Here is a 22584-nt window from a genome sequence, read left to right as displayed (position 1 = left end):
AAAAAGGAAGGAGAAAAAAAGAAAAGGAATGAAAAATATTTTATTGACATCAGGCAGGTAATGCACGTGGGCGTGTCTCCAAAACGTCATGGGCGTGGCTAAGAGGAAGCCTCGCCTCCTGTGATTCAGGCTTATTTCAATATTCCTACGCTGCTGGTGCGCTTCCATTCGTTGGTCCTCCTTTAAATTTTCCCCCCTCTCCTCCGAAATGGCCGCGCCCTCACGGCGCGCGGCGGAGCTATGGTCGCTTCCAATTGGTGCGAGGGAGGGGGGAGCGCGCCATTGAAGCCCGGGCGGGGGTGAGCGCCATGGCCGAAGCTGTTGCTGATTTTCAGCAGAAATCGGGCAAAGATTTGGCCGGAGAAATCCAAAGCCCATAAAAACATTTTTTTGTTTAAATGAGTTTTTAAAAAAGGAAGAGGAGCATGTGCAGAAAAAATAATTAACATGAGGTGAATTGCAGCCATGGAGGGAAAGGGCGGGACTTTTGCATGATGGGCAGGTTGGGTGGCCTATTCCATCCTTCGAGTGTGCCGAGAGCGAGTAGGCGGGAAAAGGGTTAACGCTGCCTCCGTATTTCTTCTCCTCAGGCAGGCAGCCAATCGGCTCTGCCCAGCGTCTCTTTCCCTCAGGGTGTCACTTCGGTCCCCCTGAGGAGAACCAGAGATACCCTCGGCTTATCCAGGACAGGCGAGGTCCCCGGTCTTTCTCCGGCTGCCTCCCCCTCCGAGCCCCGGTCTCTTTGGAAGCGCTCCCCTTGGGCCTGCGGAAGGCGCGGGACTCCCTGCCCGACACTCCGGTGCAAACTCTCTCGGCGGCCTTCCAAGCAACCGCCTCGGTCTCTCCCAGGGAGCGCCTCCCGGCTATGGAGTCTCCCAAGAAGCCGGTGAGTGGGGAAAAGGTGGATCTATCCGCCCCCAAGCCTGGCGTGGGCAAGGGATCCCCCTCTACGCCCAAGCCGGCCCCTGCCAGAGCCTCGCCCAGGGCCCGGCCTAAGGCGCCGCCCGCTAAGAAGGCCCCGAAGGCCGCCCAAAGGCTCAAAAAGGCTTTAGATACAGTAGGCGCCGCAGGGGAAAAGGAGCAGGAGCGCCCCCTGGTGGACGGAGCTGCCGCTTCCAGCGCTCCCCAGCCGTTGCAACCTCTAACGGAGGCAGGTGAGACGCCTATCCCCTCTTGTCCACCAGATGGCGCCAGAGAAGGACTTTCTCAGCCGCAGCTGCCAGTGATGGAGCCTGCTGAGCCTTCATCCCTTCCTCCTGCTTCGACTCCGCTCCCGCCAGAAAGTCCTTTGGGGGAGCCGTCTGCTAAGAGGGCAAAGCCTGCCACCCCAGAGGCTGCCGTCCCTCCTGCAGAGACCCAAGAGCCAGAAATGACCCCGCAGATGAGACGGATCATCTCAGAGGCCATTGCTCAGGGCATTGCCGCAGGCATGCAACAACATCGCCCGGCGCCCTCTCCAGACTCCGCCAACGCCTTATTCCAGGGTCAGGCTCCTACTTCTTCCGTGAACATCCCAGAATCCCTTTCGGTCATTGAGGGGCCTAAAGAATTCCCACTGTCTGAAGGAGGGACTCCAGATGCCCATGGCTTCGTAGGTCTCTTCAGCCCTGCCTTGTTTAAGACACTTCTCCAGAAAGCCAAAGCCACTGCTCGGATAGGAGCAGATCCAGCCGCCTCAGATCCGGCCTTATCTGACCCCAACAATTTGTTGTTTTCAGAGCCTACCACAGATAAGGATGAGATCCCCTGCCCCAAATTTTTCCTGGATGTCGTCCAGCGACAATGGGCCCTACCAGGGGGTAGCCAAGTTCTAACCGTGAATGACAAAGTGTTCTACAATGTGGCCCCGAACCTTTTGGCGGCATTAGAAATGCCAACAGTCGATGGGCCTGTGGTGGCCTTAGCCCCCATCCCCGTTCTGTCCAACAACACAGACGATGCTTTGAATGCAGAAGACAAGAGAACAGAAATAACACTCCGCAAAGCCCATCAGTCAGCTTCCTGGGCAGTTAGGTCAGCGATGGCTGCTTCCTTCTTCAATAGAACATCCTTGCTCTGGCTCAAACAGATGCAAGCCAGAATCCCAGCCACCGACCTCCAGACGCATGAGGACATCAATAACCTGATAGCGGCGGCAGAATTCTCTGCAGATGCCACCCTGAATTCAGTCAAGTTTGCTTCCAGGGCCATCGCCTCATCTGTGACAGCCCGACGACTTCTGTGGCTCCGTTACTGGCAGTCAAACGTGAGGTCCAAGTGGAAGTTGGCCTCTTCCCCCTTCAAAGGAGACAAGCTCTTCGGAGAGGCCTTAGAGCCTTTACTCGTGGAGACCAAAGACAAAAAGAAAGTCCTACCCTCTATGTTCAAAAACACTGACCGGCAATCCTCATCCTATTTTCAGAAGCCTTCCTTCAGTGCAGCGGACACTGCAGACAACTTGTCAAAATCGCAGAGGGCATACTTCCAGCGACCTGGTCGCCAATCCGATAGGGCCGGATATAGAGGCAGGAGCAGGCAGCAGTTCCAATCCAAACGACCATTTGGAGGCAATGGAAGTCGGTCCTTCCCTCATTCCTCCAGAAGTCTTCAGAGCCAAGCCTCCAGAGGATCAGCAGCGACTGGGGATTGTAGTCCCAAAGGCTTTGATGAGGTGGAGAGTGATTCTCCACCTAATATGACTCAACAAGCATCTGAGATACAAGAGATTCAAAATCCAGTCCATACTGGACAGCATGCAGGTGGGCGACTTCCTGAGGTCAATAGATCTCACAGAAGCACAACTACACGTCCCTTTACTGCCGACTCACCAATGATTTCTATGGATATGCTACGCGAACAAGTACAGAGCCCTCACAAAGATACTAGTAACACTCTCAGCTCTCCTCAGGACTATCCCTATTCGCGTCCAACGCTATCTGGCCGACATGTGGATCGAATCGTCCTGTCACCTCCTCGCCAGAGAGGATCTACTCAACACGATCCGGGTCCTTCAGGGTCCTTCAGAGAATCAGGGATTTATAGTCAACAACGACAAGAGCCACTTGCCTCCTACCGACAGGATGCTCCACCTAGCAGCATCTATAGAGACGACATGCATAGTTTGCCTATCCCAGGACCGCCAGGACAGCATCAGCGCTCTGGTGAAGCAGATCTTATCGGACCGAACAGTGCCTCTCGACCTCGTCTCACAATTGTTAGGAAAGATGGTGTCCTGCGTCTCCATTGTTCCCGGGGCACGTCTGGATACCAGGATCTTACAATGGCTCCTCCTGCCTATTCAGAAATCCGGCAGGAGCAATTCAATTACCGGAGACAGGGTCCCATCAGAAGTCCTCCAGTGGTGGATGCCACCGACCACGATCAGCACATTCAAGGAAACGAACCGTCATGCGATCGCTATGGACGCCGGTTTTCTCGGCTGGAGAGCCCAGATAGAGACCCAGAAGGCAGAAGGCCTGTGGACAGAAGAGGAATGATGAAAGAACGTCAACAGGCAAGAGATCCAAGCAGGCCACGTAGCCCTCCGACGGGGCCAGACCACCATCTCCAGCCATCACGTACTGATCCTAGCAGACGACGTAGCCACCAAGGCCCATATGACCCGCCAAGGGAGCACCCACTCGAGGTACCTCATATGAGAAGCCAGGCAATTGGAGCACTGGGCAGAAGGGCATCTTCTATCCGTGCAAGCAAGCCATAACTCGCCCTCTCCCCGTTTTGGGCCTAGCAGGACTTCCTGCAGCCTCCTGCGACCAGAAAACGTACCGTGAGGGAGGGGAGCCGTACCCCTCCATGCCCCATTTTGGGACTAACAGACTCCCATGCAGCCTCCCTCCTTGGGCCAAAAAGAGGTGGTGGGGGGAGGAGCTGCACACCATGGCTCTGTTTTGGGCCCAGCAGCCATCCCTGCAGCCTCTTTATGCCCAAAATGGGCCGCGGGAGGGAATTGCACACACTCCCATTCTCTGTTTTGGGGCCTAGCAATTCTCCCTTAAGCATCCTGAGACCAAAATGGGGGGGCAGATGGGGAATTGTCCTCCCCCAGGTTTGTTTTGGGCCAGCAAGCCTCCCTACTGTTACAGGTCTTATGTCTGCCTTGTGGAGTGATAACCCGGTCCCTTTCTTGCAGATGTACTTGGGGAGACGGCGCCAAAGAGCAGAGCCATCCTAAGAACCACGTGTATGGTTAGCCCGTCTTTTGACCAGCATGGCGAGGATCGCATGGACACTGGCGGAAATCTCAAGGGAACAGCTTTCTTTGTTTCCTTGCCAAGTTTTTTATGAGGGCCCAATCCCCCCCCCCCCTTCAAACTTTATATTCCCATTTTATACATCCAGGAGTGACATCCAGTGAGTTCTTAGCTGATGTATCCCCCTCTCCTTTCCTTAATCCGTGTTTTGAATTTGAAATGCCGCTAGTGTCGTAAGTCGAGGACTGCCAAAAAGAAAAATATCCCTCTCTGCCCTTCCACATTTCTCTGGCCTCGTTTCTTTCTTCCCCCTCCCCCCCCCCAAAAAAACCCACCCAGAAATTTATCTTAGAACTAACTTAATTCTTGAGGTTCCCTTTCTTGCTTCCAACGTTAAGGGCAGGCGAGAGGCTAATCTCTCCAAATCAAGATGGGGGGGGGGGGGGGGAGACCTGCGGAGATGTGATCCAGCTTGCTTCACACAATGCTGAAATTGTCTTGTTTCTGTTAGCTATACGCTTTTTTTTTTTTTTGATTCAAAGACACACCCTAATCCTTCCCACTTTTTCTCCACATGACTTCCACGCACACTGATTTTACGTGAATCTTGTCTGTTATATTGCATTTTGTATCCAACAGCCAATAAAAGGACGGATTTAGAACCAAAAAAAAGACTCTTGAACCGCTCTGGAAAACGAAAGGGTAGTGGGATCGCTCTGCAGGAACCGGATGAGATTTCGGGGAGAGCTTCTTTGAGTTTATTGGCCTCTGTCTCTGAGCCTGGCCTGCTTTGCAGGGCCGTTTTGCAGCAAAGTAGGAGTGTCCTACCTCTGCTTCTCTTCTTTGAAAAGAAGACCATGTAAACCACATCATAAAGGATCTTGTGGGTGGAGGAAGTAGCCAATTCTGTCTCTGAGGCAGGATGGGTGTCATTTTGCGGCTTCCAGAGGTGAAACTGGCATCGGATCCCGATGGCTTACAGCCTTGAAGCCCCACAAGACAACTCGATCCAAGCACCTGGCAGGTGCAGCAGGATCCTGAGTAGATCCAGGGTTTTTTGATCCTTTGCAAATCGTCCTGAAAACCTACAAGGGATCCCACTGTCGCATGAGGTCTCGGAAGCTGCAGAAAGAAGACGGGCGTATTTTTCCACCTCCCATGCCTTTTCCCCATCTCTATCATATTAGCTATTAATCCCTGTCCTCCCTGGCTGTGTGTGATGGGAGATGTAGTCCAGCGCTTCGTTTTTCAGGCCCACAGCTGGGAAAAAGCTTTTCAATGGAAGACACAGCTTAGAAACGCCAGTGGAATGGAGGGAGGGAGGAAAAGAAAAGGAAGGAAGGAATATAAAAAAAGAAGTAGAAAGAAATCTTTTATTGCAATCTCAGGCCAGTTATATACGTGGTCGTGTCCACAAACCTTCGTGCTAAGAAGCCCCGCCTCCTTCCGGGATTCTGACTAATTTCCCTCTTTCTACGCTGCTGCTGCGCTTCGATTCGTGGGTCTTTTCTTCCTCCTCCCCCTCCCCTCCGAAATGGTCGTGCCCTCTCTGCGCGCGGCGGAGCCCTGGCCGGTTCCCTATTGGTGCGATGGAGGCGGAAGTGCTGCGGATGGAGCCCGGGCGAGACCATCCGACCGGTCGAACGGGGGTGGCCGCGGGGAAAGTTGATGGTTCCCCCCCATGGCGCCGTGTCTGAAGCTGGTGCTGCTTTTCAGCGGGAAGTGGAAATCGGGCAAAAGTTTAGTGGCCGAAGAAATCGAAAGCCAGTAAAATAAAAATAATAATCTATTTTAAAAAATAAGGGGTGCATATGCAAAATAATATATATGGGCGGGCCGTTTGTATGATGGACGGGACGGGTGGGCTGCCTAGCAATCCCCCACCCTGACTGAGCTACTTCCTCCCATTTCTTCTTCCTTCCATCCTTCTTTGTTTTTCATTCGTTCCTTCATTTTCTTCTCCTTTTATTTTGCTCCTGCCTCCCTTCCTTTTCTTTTTCATTCCTCCCTTTTCTTTTCCTTTTTCGCTCCTTCCTCCCTCTCTCTCTCCCTCCTTCCCTTTTCTTTTCCTTCCTTCCTCCCGAATTGGCTACTTCCTCCACCCACAAGATCCTTTAGTATGCCATTTACTACATGGTCTTTTTTCCCCACTACCCTTTCATTTTTCCAGAGAAGGTCAAGAGACTTTTTTGGGTTCTACATCCATCCTTTTATTGGCTTTTGGACACAAAATGCAATATAACAGACAAGATTCGGGGGAAATTAGTGAGAGCAGAAGTCCTGCGGAGAAAAAGTGGGCAGCTCCCGGACATATAAGCCCCCTTGGTTGGGGTGGTAAGGATTGGGAGGGGGGTCTTTGAACCCATTAAAGCAAAACCTACAGGAACTTTATTGTGTGGCTAACCCACAAAGAAGACAATTGTGGCACTGTATAAAGCAAGCTGAATCATTTCTCCGCAGGTTACACACCCCACACCTCTGATTTGGTGAGGTACTGATTAGCCTTTCGGCTTAACGTTGGAAGCAAGAAAGGAGACCTCAAGAATTGTTAGTTCAAAGATAAATTTCTGGGTGGGAGGAAGAAAGGAAGAAGGGACGAGGCCAGAGAAATGTGCGTGTGGAAGGGCAGAGAGGAATATTTTTCTTTTCAGCAGTCCTCGACATACGACTCTAGTGTCATTTCAAACCCAAAACGAGGAAAGGAGAGCTGGGATACATCAGCTAAGAACTCACTGGACGTCATTCCCAGACATATAAGATGGGGATATAAAGTTTGAAGGGAGGGGGGAGAAGAATGGCCCCCCAGAAAAAACTTGGCAAGGAAATGAAGAAACCTCTTCCCTTGAGATTTCCACCAATGTGCACGTGACCCTCGCCATGCAGGTCGAAAGATGGGCTAACAGTATGCACGGTTCTTAGGATGGCTCCGCTCTTTAGCGCCGTCTCCTTGGGTGGATCTGCAAGAAAGGGACCAGATTACCACTCCACAGGGATCCTCAGGGATCAGGTGAGACTTTAGGAGATCGCGAGGAGCGAGTTTACCAAAAAAAAAAACCTGCAATACAACATTTCCGGACCCTGATTCACCTGTTCTCAGACGATCCAAATTTTTCCAGCATTAAATTGTGCAAATTTAATATTTAATCAACTTTTTTTATGACATTGGGAAGTGGGGTTCTCCTAATCTATATACTGCATGTAAAAATGGTTGTGTGTCCGTGTGCTGTTAAGATATAGCCTGTTGTGCCTTTAAATGGCTTCTACTGTGCAGTGCAGTGGAGGTTGCCATGGTAATGGCTTCCCAGTACTCCACAAGGAGGCTCCCTCTGGTAAGGGGGAAAATCCAACATTAGAAATTACATTTGATCCGGAAATTTCCCCCCTATAAATACCTGGACAATGTCGGATTATAGTCTAGTGGGGAAATAAATGCCTCCGGCTTTTGCAGGAAACAGAATTAAGTCGTCATCGTCCCCCAATCAGAATGTAGTTATTTGAGCTTGCTCAGCTGCTAGAGGACTAGAAACTTAAAGTCTCCCTTTTTCAAGGGGAAACCCATTGTTATGTTGACGGGCTTCACAATTAAGCCAGTCGTTTCTATTGTTAAGGGAATCACCGCAACAGTTTTAAGCCAATGACGTTAAGTGAGCCTGGCTTCCCCATGGACTTGGCTTGTGCCAGAAGGTTGCAAAAGGGGCAATTCTGCTACAGGAATCGACAGCCAACGTCTTGTCTTGCGATTTCTGCAGCAAAATTTATAATTCTTTTTTCTGTGCCTGCGAAGCGAGCAGTAAAAAAAAGAGATTTTGCTCAAGATGTTACAATCCAAAAGGTTTTATTTTTACAGTCAAAAATATTCCTATTTTTACAGTCAAAAATATTCTTATTTTAGCAGTAAAAAAAATTCTTATTTTAGCAGTAAAAAAAAATCTTGTTTTTGAAGTTAAGAAAATTCTTATTTTTGCGGTCAGAGATGTTTTATTTTTGCAAGCATGAAGATCTTATTTTTGCAGGGGAAAAGATTTTTGCAGTAAATAATGGTTATTTTTGCAATCAGAAAACTTTTGCAGTCAAAAAAGTTTTAATTTTAGCAGGTTTGGTTTAAAATCCACACTGGGCACTACGTAGAGACAAAAAGTCATCATATTCCAGAACCAAAACTATGGAAAAAGATACAAGATAGTCCCCAACTTACTACCGCAATCAGAAGCGGAACTTCTTAATGTGGTTATTAAGTGAGTCACGTCTGACTTTACAACCCTTTTTGTCAGTTTTGGAGCAAAACCCTGCAGGGGTGGTGTGCAAGGGGTGCGTGAGGGGTGGCGCCCCCCCCTCCCACGGCCCATTTTTGGTCCCAGGAGGCTGCAGGTTTTTCAAGTAGCTTTAATCAAAATGCACTTCAAACGTTAAACAAGCCATCGAGAATGTAAATACATAGAAACAAAAGGAAGTGCCTCAAATGGAGGAAAATCCTAAAGTCACAAAACAATGGAGATGGAGACTAAAGCTGCATACAAGGCAGACATAACACTTGTAACAGCAGGGAGCAGTGCTAGGCCCAAAACAGGGCATGGGGGGGGGAGCGTGCAGTGCCCCCCACCCGTGGCCTGTTTTTAGTTGCAGGAAGCTGCAGGCTGCACGGCTTCTCGTACGAGTTACCTGGAGTGGGTGCTCCCTTTTGGTGGTCCATCTGGGTCCTAGTGCCTACGTTTTCTGCTAGAATCACTACGTGGTGACCGACGATCTCTATCCCTTCGAGGGCTCCGTGACCTGCTTCGATCTCTTGCCGACTGACGTTCTCTCGTCGTTCCTCTTCTGTCCGCTGACCTTCTGCCATCTCGGTCTCTATCTGGGCTCTCCAGCCGAGAAAACCGGCCTCCGGAGCGATAGCGAGACGGTTCGGTTTCTCGAGCGTGCTTCCCCTGGTTGCGGTCAGTGACATCCGCCACTGGAGGACTTTGGATGGGATTCGTTCTCCGGTAGTCGGTATCCTGTCAGTAGGAGACAAATGGCTCTTGTTGTTGTCCACTGAGAATCCGCGATCCCGTGAGATTTTAGGAGATAGCGAATGAGGATTTACGTATTCGAGCTTGCTCAGCTGCCATGAGGACTAGAAACTTAAAAAGTCTCCCATTTTCACAGGGAAACCCACTGGCCTGTTTTTGGCCCCAGAGCCTGCAGGTGTTTCAACTAGTTTTACTCAAAATGCACTTAAAACGCTAAACAAGCCATTGAGAATACCGTATTTTTCAGACCATTAGAGACATTGGTGTGTAAGACACACCAAGATTTCAAAGAGATAAATAAGAAAAAAAAGTTTTTGTCTTCCCCGGCTCCCAGGAGCAGTCTGCAGGCTTCAGCAGGGCTGGGGGAAGGCAAAAACACCCCCATTTTGGTGAAAAACGGACCATTTTTCCCCAAAATGGGATGCACGTTGGGGCTTCGGGAGGCCAAAAATGGATGTACTCGGTGTATAAGGCGAACCAACATTCCATGCTCTTTTAGGGAGGGGAAAGGTGCATCTTATACTCCAAATATAAGACGCGCCATGATTTTGAAGAGGTAAATTTAGAAAAAAAAAGCTTTTGCACTCTGCAGGAGTCGTTTTTTTTTTTGCACAAAAGAAGGCGGGGCATGCAGAGCTTTGGGAGGCTCTTAAAGTGGCAGCCCACCCCATAACAAAGCAAAACATTGGCTGTTTTTCGCAAAAAAAGGGGGGCACGTAGAAGCTTGGGGTGTGTGTGTTGAAGAGTCTGAGGGCTGGGGGGGGGGGGGCAAAAATGGCCTGTTTTCCGCTCATTTTTGCCATCCCCAATCCCCCAGGAAAACTCTACAAGCCTCCTGAATTTTCTGCAAGTCCATTTTTGCCAAGGGAGGCCAAAAATGCTGTATTCTGTATATAAGACACACTCTCTTTTTTGACTCCAAAAAACAGCAGAGAGCCGTGCTAGGCCCAAAATGGGGCATTAGGGGTTGAGTAACCCCCTCACGGCCCTTTTTGGTCCCAGGAGACTGCAGGGAGGCCGGCTGGCACAAAATGGCAAGGGGGGGGGGGAGGCACAAACATCCTGCAGCCCATTATTGGTCCCATGCAGTGGCAGGGAGGCCTCCTAGGATCAAAAAAAAGGGCAGGAAGGTGCAGTGCCCTCCCGCAGCCCGTTGTGGTCGCAAGAGGCTGCAGGTTGGCCTGCTAGGCCCAAAATGGAACTCCTGTACATCGGAGGTTCCCAGGTTATATTCTGCTTGCACGGATAGAAGATGCCCTTCTTCCCAGTGCCTTAATTGCCCGGCTTCTCACATGAGGTACCTGGAGTGGGTGAACCCGTGGCAGTTCATCTGGGCCTTGGTGGCTCCGTGGTCTGCTAGGATCAGTACGTGGTGGCCAGAGATGGTGGTCTGGATCCATTTGCGGGCTCCGTGGCCTGCTTTGAGCTCTTACCGGTTGACGTCCTTGCGTCGTTCCTCTTCTGTCCACTGTCCTTCTGCCATCTGGGTCTCTATCTGGGCTCTCCAGCCGAGAAAACCGGCTGCCGGAGCGATGGCGAGACGGTTCGGTTTCTTCAATGTGCTTCCCCTGGTTGTACTGGGTGACGTCCACCACTGGAGGACTTCCGATGGGATCCTGTGTCCGGTAGTCAATATCCTGTCGGTAGGAGACAAATGGCTCTTGTTGTTGTTGACTGGGAATCTGTGACTATGTGAGATTTTAGGCACATTTGTGAGAATTATATTATTTTTATGACATTGGGGAAGAGGGGAAGCTCTCCTAGTGTATATACTGAAACAAATATTGTGGGGGTAAGACACCCTTAACACCCCTCGGGGAGGGCGGTGTTCTGTTAAGATGCAGCCTGTTGTGCCTTTAAATGACTTCTACTGTACTGCTGTAAAATGGCTTCCACTGTACAGCACACTGTAGTTGCCATGGTAACGGCTTCCCAGTACTCCAGAAGGGGGCTCCCTATGGAAAGGGGGAAAATCCAACATTAGACATTACATTTGGTCCAGATATTTTCCCCTATAAATACATACCCAGGCCCCTTTTTAGTCCCAGAAAGCTGCATAGAGGCCGGATCTATCCAAAACTGGGCATAGGGGCATGGAGCCGCCCACCTTCCGCACCCCGTTTTTGGTCGCGGGAGGCTTCAGAGAGGTCTGTTAGTCTCAAGTTGTGACATGGGGTGTGTGTCTCTTCCTCCCCCCCCCCCCACAACCCCTTTTGGGTACCTTGAGACTGTAAGGAGGCCTGTTAGGCCCAAAACTAGAGATGAGGAGTGAGTGCCTCCCCCTTTGTGGCCTGTGTTTGGTTCCATGGGGCTGCAGAAGGCCTGCTAGGCGTAAAACAGGGTGGGAAGCTGCAGCCCTCCTCGCCCTCCCAAAGCCCATTTTTAGTATGGGGAGGCTGTAGGCCCAAGATGAGCGCCTGTACGTTGGGTGTTCCCAAGTTATATTCTGCTCGCACAGATAGAAGATGCCCTTTTGCCTGGTGCCCCAAGTGCCGGGCTTCTCGCATGAGATACCTGGAGTGGTTGCTTCCATGGTGGTTCATATGGGCCTTGGTGGCTCTGTTGCCTGCTAGGATCACTATATGGTATCCGGAGATGATGGTCTGGATCCATCGGAGTATTACGTGGCATGGTTTGAGCTCTTGCCAGTTGAAGTTGATTTGTAAGTCCTCTTATGACCACTGGCCTTGTGCCCTCTGGGCCTTGGACTGCAGACGTGGGCCGGGAAAGATGGAGACGCAGGACACCATCTTTCCTAACAATTGTGAGACGAGGTCGAGAAGCACTGTTCGATCCAATAAGATCTGCTTCACCAGAGCGCTGATGCTGTGCTGGCAGTCCTGGGACAGGGAGACTATGCATGATGTCGTGCCTATAGATGCTGCTAGGTGGAGCATCCTTTTGGTAGGAGACAAGGGGTTCTTGTCGTGGTTGACTGTGAATCCCTGATTCCCTGAAGGACCCCGAAGGACCCGGATCGTGATGTGGAGGTCCTCTGTGGCCCGGAGGTGAGAGGATTCGATCAACAGGTTGGCCAGATAGCGTTGGACGGGAATGGGGATAGTCCTGAGGTGAGCCGAGAGCGTAGCTAGTATTTTCGTTAGGGCGCTGGACTGGCATATCGCGTAGCTTATCCATAGAAATTGTTGGTGAGTCAACAATATAGGAACGTGTTGGCATGCTTCTGTAAGATCTATTGACGTCAGGAATTCGCCCTCCTGAATTCTGTCCAGTATGGACTGGATGTTGAATCTCTTGTATACCAGATGCTTGTTGAGTATTTTTAACTCGTGAATCGCTCTTCACCTCTTCGAATCCTTTGGGACTACAATCCCCAGTCGCTGCTTGTCCTCTGGAGGGTTGGATCTGGGAGGGTTGTCTATGCAGACCTCTAGAAGAGCCATGGAAGGGCCGACTTCCACTGCCTCGAAATGGCTGTTCGGATTGGAATTGCTGCCTGCTCCTGTCTCTATATCCGGCCCTATCGGATTGGCGATCAGGTCGCTGGAAGTATGCCTTATGTGGTTGTGAGGAGTTCTGTGTGTTTTCCCCTCCTCTAAAGGAAGGCTTCTGAACCTTGGACGAGGATTGCTTATTGGGTTTTTTGAACGTAGCAGGTAGGACTTTCTTTTTGTCTTTGGTCTCAATGAGTAAAGGCTCTAAGGCTTCTCCGAATAGCTTGTCACCTTTGAAGGGAGAACAGGCCAACTTCCACTTGGACCTATTGTCTGTCTGCCAATAACGGAGCCACAGCAGCCGTCGGGCTGACACGGAGGAGCCGATGGCCCTGGAAGCATACATGGCTGAATTCAGGGTGGCATCTGCAGAGAATTCTGCCGCTGCTATCAGGTGGTTGATGTCCTCGTGAGTCTGGCAGTCGGTGGCTGGGATTCTGGCTTGCATCTCTTTGAGCCAGAGCAAGGACGTTCTATTGAAGAAGGACGCAGCCACCGCTGACCTAACCGCCCAGGCAGCTGACGTATTGACTTTGCGGAGCAACGTTTCCATTCTCTTTTCTTCTGGAGTCAAATGATCCACCATTAAGGAGGGGAGAGCGGTGGAGGAGACTAACGCCGCCACAGGCCCATCGACTGTTGGAGTTTTTAATGTATCCATGAGGTCCTGGTCCACATTATAGTATCGTCTCTCATTTATGCCCGGGTTTGTAAAACCGCTTGGTTTTTCCCATTGTCGCTGCACGACATCCAGGAAAAATTTCGGGCAGGGGATCTCCTCCTTAATATGGGGACGCTCTGAGAACAATAAAATATTGGGGTGAGATAAGGCCGGATCAGAGGCGGCTGGATCGGCTTCTATCCCAGCAGTGGCCTTGGCTTTCTGGAGAAGCGTCTTAAACAAGAGAGGGCTGAAGAGACCTCTGCAGCTATGGGGGTCTCGAGTCCCTCCTTTGTCCCCAGAGAGTGGCAAGTCTTTAGGTCCCTCAACGACCGAGAGGGATTTCAAAATGTCCATGGAAGAGGCATGGGAAGGGAGTGTTGGAGCATCGGCTGCAGTAGCCTGCCCCTGGCGTAAGGCGTTGTTGGAGGCTGCAGAGGCCACCGGCTGTTTTTTTTGCATGCCTGGCTCCTGGCCCTTCTTTTGACAGAGTCCGGCTGCTGCAGGAGGGACGGCAGCCTCTGGGGTGGCAGGCTTTGCACTCTTAGCAGCCGGCTCCTCCGAACAACTTTCTGGCTGGAGCGGAGTGGAAGCAGGAGGAAGGGACGAAGGCTGAGCGGGCTCCGTCACTGGCAGCTGCGGCTGAGAAACCTCCTCTCTGGCGCCATCTGGTGGACATGACGGGCTAGGCGTCTCACCTGCCCTCGTTAGAGGTTGCAACGGCTGGGGAGCGCTGGAAGCGGCAGCTACATCCACAAGGGGGCGCTCCTGCTCCTTTTCCCCTGCGGCATCTACTGTGTCTGAAGCCTTGGGGGGAATTTGGGCAGCCTTCTTCGTGGCCTTTGGGGCCTTCTTTGGACAGAGTCCGGCTGTTGCAGGAGGGACGGCAGCCTCTGGGGTGGCAGGCTTTGCCCTCTTAGCAGCCGGCTCCTCCGAAGGACTTTCCGGCGGGAGCGGAGTGGAAGCAGGAGGAAGGGGCGAAGTCTTCGGGGGAATTTGGGCGGCCTTCTTCACGGCCTTTGGGGCCTTCTTTGGACAGAGTCCGGCCGCTGCAGGAGGGACAGCAGCCTTTGGGGTGGCAGGCTTTGCCCTCTTAGCAGCCGGCTCCTTCGAAGGACTTTCCGGCGGGAGCGGAGTCGAAGCAGGAGGAAGGGACGAAGGCTGAGCGGGCTCCACCACTGGCAGCTGCGGCTGAGAAACCTCCTCTCTGGCGCCATCTGGTGGACAAGACGGGCTAGGCGTCTCACCTGCCTCCGTTAGAGGTTGCAACGGCTGGGGAGCGCTGGAAGCGGCAGCTCCGTCCACAAGGGGGCGCTCCTGCTCCTTTTCCCCTGCGGCGCCTACTGTGTCTGAAGCCTTGGGGGGAATTGGGGCGGCCTTCTTGGCGGCCTTCGGGGCCTTCTTAGCAGGCGGCGCCTTGGCCCGGGTCCTGGGCGAGGCTCTGGCCGGGGCCGGCTTGGCCGTGGAGGGGGATCCGGTGGCCACGCGGGGCCCGGGGGCGGCCACATCCAGCTTTTCCCCACTCACCGGCTCCTCGGGAGGCTCCATGGCCGGGAGGGGCTGTCTTGGAGAAGGAGAGGGGGTCTCTCTAGGTCTCCGAGTTTGAAGGACGGAAAGGAGAGTCGATTGGCTACCTGTCTGTGGAGGAGGAGGAGGGAGGCAGAGTTAACCCTTTCCCTGCATTCTCACCCCACATCCGGCCGCCAGGATGGTCTCGCCGGCGCTAACGTCACATCCGTAACGCTTCCACCGCCGTCGCTCCAATTGGAAAGTCTGCCGCGCGCAGAGTGGGTGCGACCATTTTGGAGGGGGGTGCGGGGAGGACTCACGAATGGAGTCGTCCTAGCAGCGTAGTTAGAGTAAACTTAACCTGAATCACGGAAGGAGGCGGGTTTCTCCCTAGCCGCGCCTACGTGCTTTACGTGCCTGAGCAGAATATTTTTTTCTTTCGTCCTTTCATTCTGCTTCCTTTTCTTTTTCCTTCCTTCTTTGCTTCTCCTTCCTTTCTTTTCCTCCATCCTTCCTTTCTCCCTTTTCTTCTCCTTACTTCCATCCTTTTTTTCCTTCGTATTTCTTTTGCTCCTTCCTCTCTACCTTCCTAGTGGTCTCTCCCTTGCTCCTTCCCATCGTTTCTTCTCCTTCCTTTTCTTTTTCATTGCCTTCTTTTGCTCCTTCCTTTTTTCATTCTGTCCTTCCTTTTCTTTTGCTCCTTCCTTCTTTCCCAATGCCCTCTCCCTTTCTCCTTCCTTTTTCTTTCATTCCTTCCTCTATTGCTCCTTCCTCCTTCCCCTCCCATTTTTTTCCCTTCCTTGCTCCCTCCCTCCATTCCACTGGCATTTCTAAGCTGTGTCTTCCATTGAAAAGCTCTTTCCCGGCTGTTGGACTGAAAAGGCAGCGCTGGACTACACCACCCATCACCCACAGCTAGGGAGGACAGGGATTAGGAGCTCACACGCCGGAGACAGGGAAAGGATGCAGAAGGTAGAGCCGTAGTCCGACAGTGGGATCCCTTGTAGGTTTTCAGGACGATTTGCAAAGGATCCTGGATCTACTCAGGATCCTGCTGCACTTGTTTTCCAGTGGGGCTTCAAGGCTGTAAGCCATCAGGGTCCGATGCCAGTTTCACCCCTGGTATCCCCAAAACGACACCCATCCTGCCTCGGAGACAGAATTGGCAACTTCCTCCACCCACAAGATCCTTTATTATGTGGTTTACATGTTCTTCTTTTCAGAGCAGAATTCCAAAGCAGCGAAGCGTAGCTCGGACACTCCTACTTTTTCACACAATGGCCCTGCAAAGTAGGCCAGGCTCAGAGACAGAGGCTGATAAACTCAAAGACGCTCTCCCCGTAATCTCATTCGGCCCCTGCAGAGCGATCCCACTACCCTTTCGTTTCCCAGAGAAGTCCAAGAGACTTTTTTTTGGTTCTAAAGGCATCCTTTTATTGGCTGTTGGACACACAATGCGATATAACAGATGAGTTTCGAGGAAATTAGTGAGCGTGGAAGTCATGCGGGGAAAAAGTGGGCAACTCCCCGGCATCTCTGCCCCCTTGGTTGGGGTGGTAAGGATTGCGAAGGGGGAGGAGTTTCTTTGAACCCATTAAAACGAAACCTACAGGAACTTTATTGTGTGGCTAACCCACAAAGAAGACAATTGTGGCACTGTATAAAGCAAGCTGAATCATTTCTCCGCAGGTCCCCCACCCCACACCTCTGATTTGGTGAGGTACTGATTAGCCTTTCGCCTGCCCTGATCAGCTTAATGTTTGAAGCAAGAAAGGAGACCGCAATAATTGTTAGTTCAAAGATAAATTTCTGGGGGGGGGTTTTTTGGGGGGGGGGGGTAGTGGAAAGACAGGAAGAAGGGACGAGGCCAGAGAAATGTGCGTGTGGAAGGGCAGAGGGGAATATTTTTTCTTTTCAGCAGTCCTCGACTTTCGACACTAGGGTTATTTGAAAGCCCAAACACGGATCAAGAAAAAGAGAGCTGGGACACATCAGCTAAGAAGTCACTGGACGTCACTCCTGGACGTATAAGATGGAGATATAAATTTTGAAGAGGAGGGAGGAATGAAGAAAGCTCTTCCCTTGAGATTTCCACCAATATCCACACGACCCTCGCCATGCTGGTCAAAAGACAGGCAAACCTTACGACCGGGTCTTAGGATGGCTCCTCTCTTTGGCGCCTTCTCCCCGAGTGGATCTGCACAAAAGGGACCAGGTTATCACCCCACAAAACAGACAAAGCACCTGTAACAGCAGGGAGGCTTTCTAGGCCCAAAATGGGGCATTGGGGATGAAGCACCCCCACAGAACATTTTTGGTCGCAGGAAGCTCATGGATGCCTGCTAGGCCCGAAACGGGGAGTGGGTGAGTTAAATTCTGTTGTCACGGATAGCAGTTGCCCTTCTGCCCAGTGCCCCAATTACCCATCTTTTCGCATGAGTTACCTGGAGTGGGTGTTCCCTTGGTGGTCCATATGGGTCCTAATGCCTACGTTTTCTGCTAGAATCAGTATGTGATGACTGGCGATGATGGTCTGGATCCTTTCGAGGGCTCCGTGGCCTGCTTTGAGCTCCTACCGGTTGACAGTCCGTAGTTCTGCTTCTGTCCACTGGCCTTCTGGCATATGGGTCTCTATCTGGGCTCTCCAGCCGAGAAAACCGGCTTCTGGAGCGATGGTGAGACAGTTCGGTTTCTTGAATGCCCATCTCCTGGTTGTGCTTGGTGACATCCACTGCTGGAGGACTTCTGATGGGATCCTGTCTCCGGTAGTCGATATCCTGTAGGTAGGAGACAAATGGCTCTTGTTGTTGACTATGAATCCATGATCACATGGGGTTTTAGGCGCATTTGTGAGAATTAAACTGTTTTTATAACATTGGGGAAGAGGGGGAGTTCTCCTAATCTATATACTGTATATAAAAATGGCTGTATGTGTGTGTGTATATGAGTGTGTTGCAGCATAACTCTGGAACACCTCAAGCAATTTCAGCCAAACTTGGTACACAGATGACTTACTCTGGAGACAAATACTGTGAGAAAAAGATACCCCTAAAACCCTTAGGGGTGTGTGTTCTGTTAAGCTGGAGCCTGCTGTGCCTTTAAATGGCTTCTACTGTACTGCCATAAAATGGCTTCTACTGTACAGCACAGTTGAGTTGCCATGGTAACGGCTTCACAGTACTCCACAAGGGGGGCCCTTCTGGTAAGGGGGAAAATCCAACATTAGAAATTACATTTGGTCCAGTTATTTCCCCCCTATAAATAAATACCCGGGCAACGCTGGATTATCGGCTAGTAGGGAAATAAATGCACCCCATTTTTGTAGAAAGCAGAATCAAGTCCCCACCCCACACCCTTCAGTGAAAATATAGGTATTCCACCTTGCTCAGATGCTATGAGGATTAGAAACTTAAAACTCTCCCTTTTTCAAGGGAAAAATATGTTTTTGGTCCCAGGAGGCTGCAGAGAGGCCTGATAGGCCCTAAATGGGGCTCCTGTACATTGGATGTTTCCAAGTTATGTTCAGCTCGCACGGATAGGAGATGCCCTTCTGCCCAGTGCCCCAAGTGCCTGGATTCTCACATGAAGTACCTCGAGTGGTTGCTCCCTTGGCGGTTCATATGGGCCTTGGTGGCTACGTTCTCTGCTCGGAGAAGTACGTGGTGGCCGGAGATGGTGGTCTGGCCCCGTCGGAGGGCTACGTGGCCTGCTTGGATCTCTTGCCTGTTGACGTTGGTTAGTCATTCCTCTTGTGTTCACTGGCCTTCTGCCATCTGAGTCTCTATCTGGGCTCTCCAGCCGAGCATACTGGCATCCGTAGGAATCGCGAAATGGTTTGTTTCCTTGAATCTGCTGGTTGCTGTCGGTGGCATCCACCACTGGAGGATTTCTGATGAGACTCGGTCTCCGGTAGTTGAATTGCTCCTGCTGGATTTCTGGGTAGGCAGGAGGAGCCATTGTAGGGTCCTGGTATCCAGACGTGCCCCGGGAACAATGGAGACGCAGGACACCATCTTTCCTAACAATTGTGAAACGAGGTCGAGAGGCAATATTCGGCAGGATCGAATTCGGTTTGCTAGAGCCCTGATGCTGTCCTAGCGGTTCTGGGACAGGGAGATTATACATGGTATCATGTCTATAGATGCTGCTAGGTGGAGCATCCTGTCGGTAGGAGACAAGTGGTTCTTGTAGTTGTTGACTGTGAATCTCTGATTCCCTGAAGGACCCTGAAGGAACCGGATCGTGATGAGTAGGCCCTCCATGGCACGGAGAAGAGAGGACAATTTGATCCACATGTCGGCCAGATAGTATTGAACGGGAATAGGGATAGTCCCGAGGTGAGACAAGAGCATAGCTAGTATCTTCGTGAGGGCTCTGTACTGGCAATGCTGGTTCGCGTTGCATATCCATAGAAATCATTGGTGAGTCAGCAACATAGGGATGTGTAGATATGATTCCGTGAGATCTATTTACGTCAAGAAGTGGCCCACCCAGATGCTCTCCAGTGTGGACTGGATTTTGAATCTCTTGTATACAAAATGCTTGTAGAGTCTTTTTAGGTGGAGAATCACTCTCCACTTCCTCGAAGCCTTTGGGACTACAATCCACAGTCACTGCTGGTCCTCTGAAGGCTTGGCTCTGAAGACTTTTGGAGGAGCGAGGGACGGACCAACTTCCGTTGCCTCGAAATTGCTGTTTGGGTTGGGCCTGCTTCTTCCTCTTGCCTCTACATCCAGGCCTACTGGATTGGCCATCATGTTGCTGGAAATATGCCTTCTGTGGCTGTGCGGTGTTCGCTGTCCGTTTCCGAATGCAGGGCAAGGATCTTTGACCAGCGCGTTTGGACATAGAGGGTAGGACCTTCTTTTTGTCTTTGGTCTCTATGAGTATAGGCTCTAAGACCTCTCCGAATAGCTTGTCACCTTTGAAAGGAGAACAGGCCAACTTCCACTTGAACTGCATGTCTGACTGCCAGGGACGGAGCCACAGCAGCCGTCTGGCTGTCAGGGAGCAGCCGATGGCCCTGGAAGCAAACCTGGCCGAATTCAGGGTGGCATCTGCAGAGAATTCTGCCGCCGCTATCAGGTTGTTGATGTCTTCGTGCATCTGGAGGTCGGTGGCTGGGATTCTGGCTTGCATCTGTTTGAGCCAGAGCAAGGATGTTCTATTGAAGAAGGAAGCAGCCATCGCTGACTTAACCGCCCAGGCAGCCGACTTATGGGCCAAGACTAGTGCCATTTCTGTTCTCTTCTCTTCTGGATTCAAAGCATCGTTTATGTTGTTGGAGAGAATGGTGGAGGAGGCATAGGACGCCACGGGTTCGTCGATTGTTGGTGGTTCTAATGCCGCTGTGAGGATCGGGGCCACATTGTAGAACTGTTTCTCATTGATGGTCAGTTTTGGACCTGCCCCTAGTATGGCCCATTGTCGCTGGACAACATCTAGAAAAAATTTCGGGCAGGGGATCTCCTTCTCTGTGGCGGGCTCTGAGAACAAGAAATTATTGGGGTCAGATAAGGCTGGATCAGAAGCGGATGGATCTGCTCCTATCCCAACGGTGGCCTTGGCTTTCTGGAGAAGAGTCTTAAACAAGGTATGGCTGAAGAGCCATACAAAGCCATGGGCATTTGGAGTCCTTCCTTTGTTCCCAAACAGTGGCAAGTCTTTGCCAAGGGATTCTGTGATGTTCATGGAAGTAGTAGGAGCCTGACCCTGGCATAAGGCGTTGGCGGAGTCTGGAGAGGGCGTCGGGCAGTGTTGGATGCCTGCGGCAATGCCCTGAGCGATGGCCTCTGAGATGATCCGTCTCATCTCCGGGGACATTTCCAGCTCCTGGGTCTCTTCAGGAGGGACGGCAGCCTCTGGGGTGGCAGGCCTTGCCCTCTTAGCAGCCGGCTCCTCCGAAGGACTTTCCGGCGGGAGCGGAGTCGAAGCAGGAGGAAGGGACGAAGGCTGAGCGGGCTCCATCACTGGCAGCTGCGGCTGAGAAACCTCCTCTCTGGCTCCATCTGGTGGACAAGACGGGCGAGGCGTCTCACCTGCCTCCCTTAGAGGTTGCAAAGGCTGGGGAGCGCTGGAAGCGGCAGCAACGCCCACAAGGGGGCGCTCCTGCTCCTTTTCCCCTGCGGCGCCTACTGTGTCTGAAGCCTTGGGGGGAATTGGGGCAGCCTTCTTCGCGGCCTTCTTGGAGAGAGGCACCTTGGCTCGGGTCTTGGGCGAGGCCGGCGTGGGCGTGGAGGGGGATCCAGTGGCCACGCGGGGCCCGGGGGCGGCCACATCCAGCTTTTCCTCTCTCACCGGCTCCTCGGGAGACTCCATGGCCGGGAGGGGATCTCTCTGGGTCTCCTCAGGGGATCGGAGTCTGAAGTGACTCCCTGAGGGAAAGAGAAGCTGCCGAAACCCGATTGTTTGCCTGTCTGAGGAGAAGTAGGGAGGCAGCGTTAACCCTTTTCCCGCCTTCTCTCTCTCTCTCTCTCTCTCTCTCTCTCTCTCTCTCTCTCTCGGCACACTCGGAGGATGGAATAGGCCACCCAACCTGCCCATCATGCAAAAGTCCCGCCCTCTTCCTACATGGCTGCAATTCTCCTCATATTTATTTATTTTTTTGTACATGCCCCCCTTCATTTTTAAAAACATCATTTTTATTTATTATTATTTTCCCTGGCTTTAGATTTGTTCGGCCACCAAATCTTGGCGCGATTTACGTTGAAAATCAGCACCAACTTCGGTCACGACGCCATGGCGGGAAAAGCAACTTTCCCCACTGCATCGTCCCCCCCCACTGGCCGGTCGGATGGTCTCGCCCGGGCCCTAACCTCCCATCCGCATCGCTTTCGCCTCCCTCGCACCAATTGGAAACGGTAAGGAAGCAGAGAGGGTGCGACCATTTCGGAGGGGAGGGGGGGGAAGGAAAGCCCCACGAATCGAAGAGCCCCAGCAGCGTTGAAGAGTGAAATTAGCCTGAATCCCGGCAGGCGGGACTTCTTAGACACCCGATGTGCACTACCTGCCTGAAAGCAAAATATTTCTTCCTTTCTTGCTTTCATTCTGCTTCCTTTTCTTTTTCCTTCCTCCCATTCCTTTATTTTCCCTTCCTTTTCTCTTTCCTTCCTTTTTCTTTTCTCCCATCCTTTCTTCTTCTTTCTTTCATCCTTTTCTTTTTTCCTTCCCTTTCCTTCCTTTTTCTTTTGCTCCTTCCTCTCTCACTTCCTAATGCCCTCTCCGTGGCTCCTTCCCCTTTTCTTCTCCTTCCTTCCTTTTTTTCTTTTCCATTCCTTTCTTTTGCTCCTTCCGTTTCCTCCCTCTCACCCACTGGCATTTTTAAGCTTCATTGAAAAGCTCTTTCCCAGCAATGGGCCTGAAAAGGAAGCGCTGGACTACACCTCCCATCACGCACAGCCAGGGAGGACAGGGATTAGTAGCTAATATGATAGAGATGGGGAAAAGGCACGGGAGGTAGAAAAATACGCCCGTCTTCTTTCTGCAGCTTCCGAGACCTCATGCGACAGTGGGATCCCTTGTAGGTTTTCAGGACGATTTGCAAAGGATCAAAAAACCCTGGATCTACTCAGGATCCTGCTGCACCTGCCAGGTGCTTGGATCGAGTTGTCTTGTGGGGCTTCAAGGCTGTAAGCTATCGGGTTCCAATGCCAGTTTCACCTCTGGAAGCCGCAAAACGACACGCGTCCTGCCTCAGAGACAGAATTGGCTACTTCCTCCACCCACAAGATCCTTTATTATGTGATTTACATGGTCTTCTTTTC

At 51.6% G+C, this 22584-nt stretch overlaps 3 protein-coding genes across 3 annotated transcripts; 1 reads left to right on the top strand and 2 right to left on the bottom strand.

Annotated features, from left to right (window-relative positions):
* The first annotated feature begins 549 nt into the window (after window positions 1–549).
* On the top strand, window positions 550–4509 carry LOC309399893 (uncharacterized protein). The gene is made up of 2 exons (XM_081968084.1): window positions 550–3625; window positions 4130–4509. The coding sequence occupies exons 1-2, from the start codon at window positions 866–868 to the stop codon at window positions 4169–4171; spliced, it is 2802 nt and encodes a 933-aa protein (XP_081824210.1). The 5' UTR covers window positions 550–865; the 3' UTR covers window positions 4172–4509.
* Window positions 4510–7009: 2500 nt separating this feature from the next.
* Window positions 7010–14996, bottom strand: LOC309399890 (uncharacterized protein). The gene is made up of 4 exons (XM_081968079.1): window positions 11711–14996; window positions 10630–10833; window positions 8850–9181; window positions 7010–7147 (listed from the first exon to the last, which is right to left on the bottom strand). Exons 1-3 carry the CDS (start codon window positions 14858–14860, stop codon window positions 8888–8890), a joined length of 3648 nt encoding a protein of 1215 aa, XP_081824205.1. The 5' UTR covers window positions 14861–14996; the 3' UTR covers window positions 7010–7147; window positions 8850–8887.
* An 865-nt stretch (window positions 14997–15861) lies between these two features.
* Window positions 15862–21292, bottom strand: LOC309399892 (uncharacterized protein). The gene is made up of 3 exons (XM_081968083.1): window positions 18413–21292; window positions 17266–17598; window positions 15862–17018 (listed from the first exon to the last, which is right to left on the bottom strand). The coding sequence occupies exons 1-2, from the start codon at window positions 21137–21139 to the stop codon at window positions 17302–17304; spliced, it is 3024 nt and encodes a 1007-aa protein (XP_081824209.1). The 5' UTR covers window positions 21140–21292; the 3' UTR covers window positions 15862–17018; window positions 17266–17301.
* Window positions 21293–22584: the final 1292 nt, after the last annotated feature.

This window comes from Natrix helvetica (genome assembly GCF_964273705.1).
Source record: "Natrix helvetica genome assembly, chromosome: 16".
Lineage (NCBI taxonomy): Eukaryota > Metazoa > Chordata > Lepidosauria > Squamata > Natricidae > Natrix > Natrix helvetica.
The sequence above is the reverse complement of the archived record's forward strand: the minus strand, read 5'-3'. Positions and strand labels throughout refer to the sequence as shown.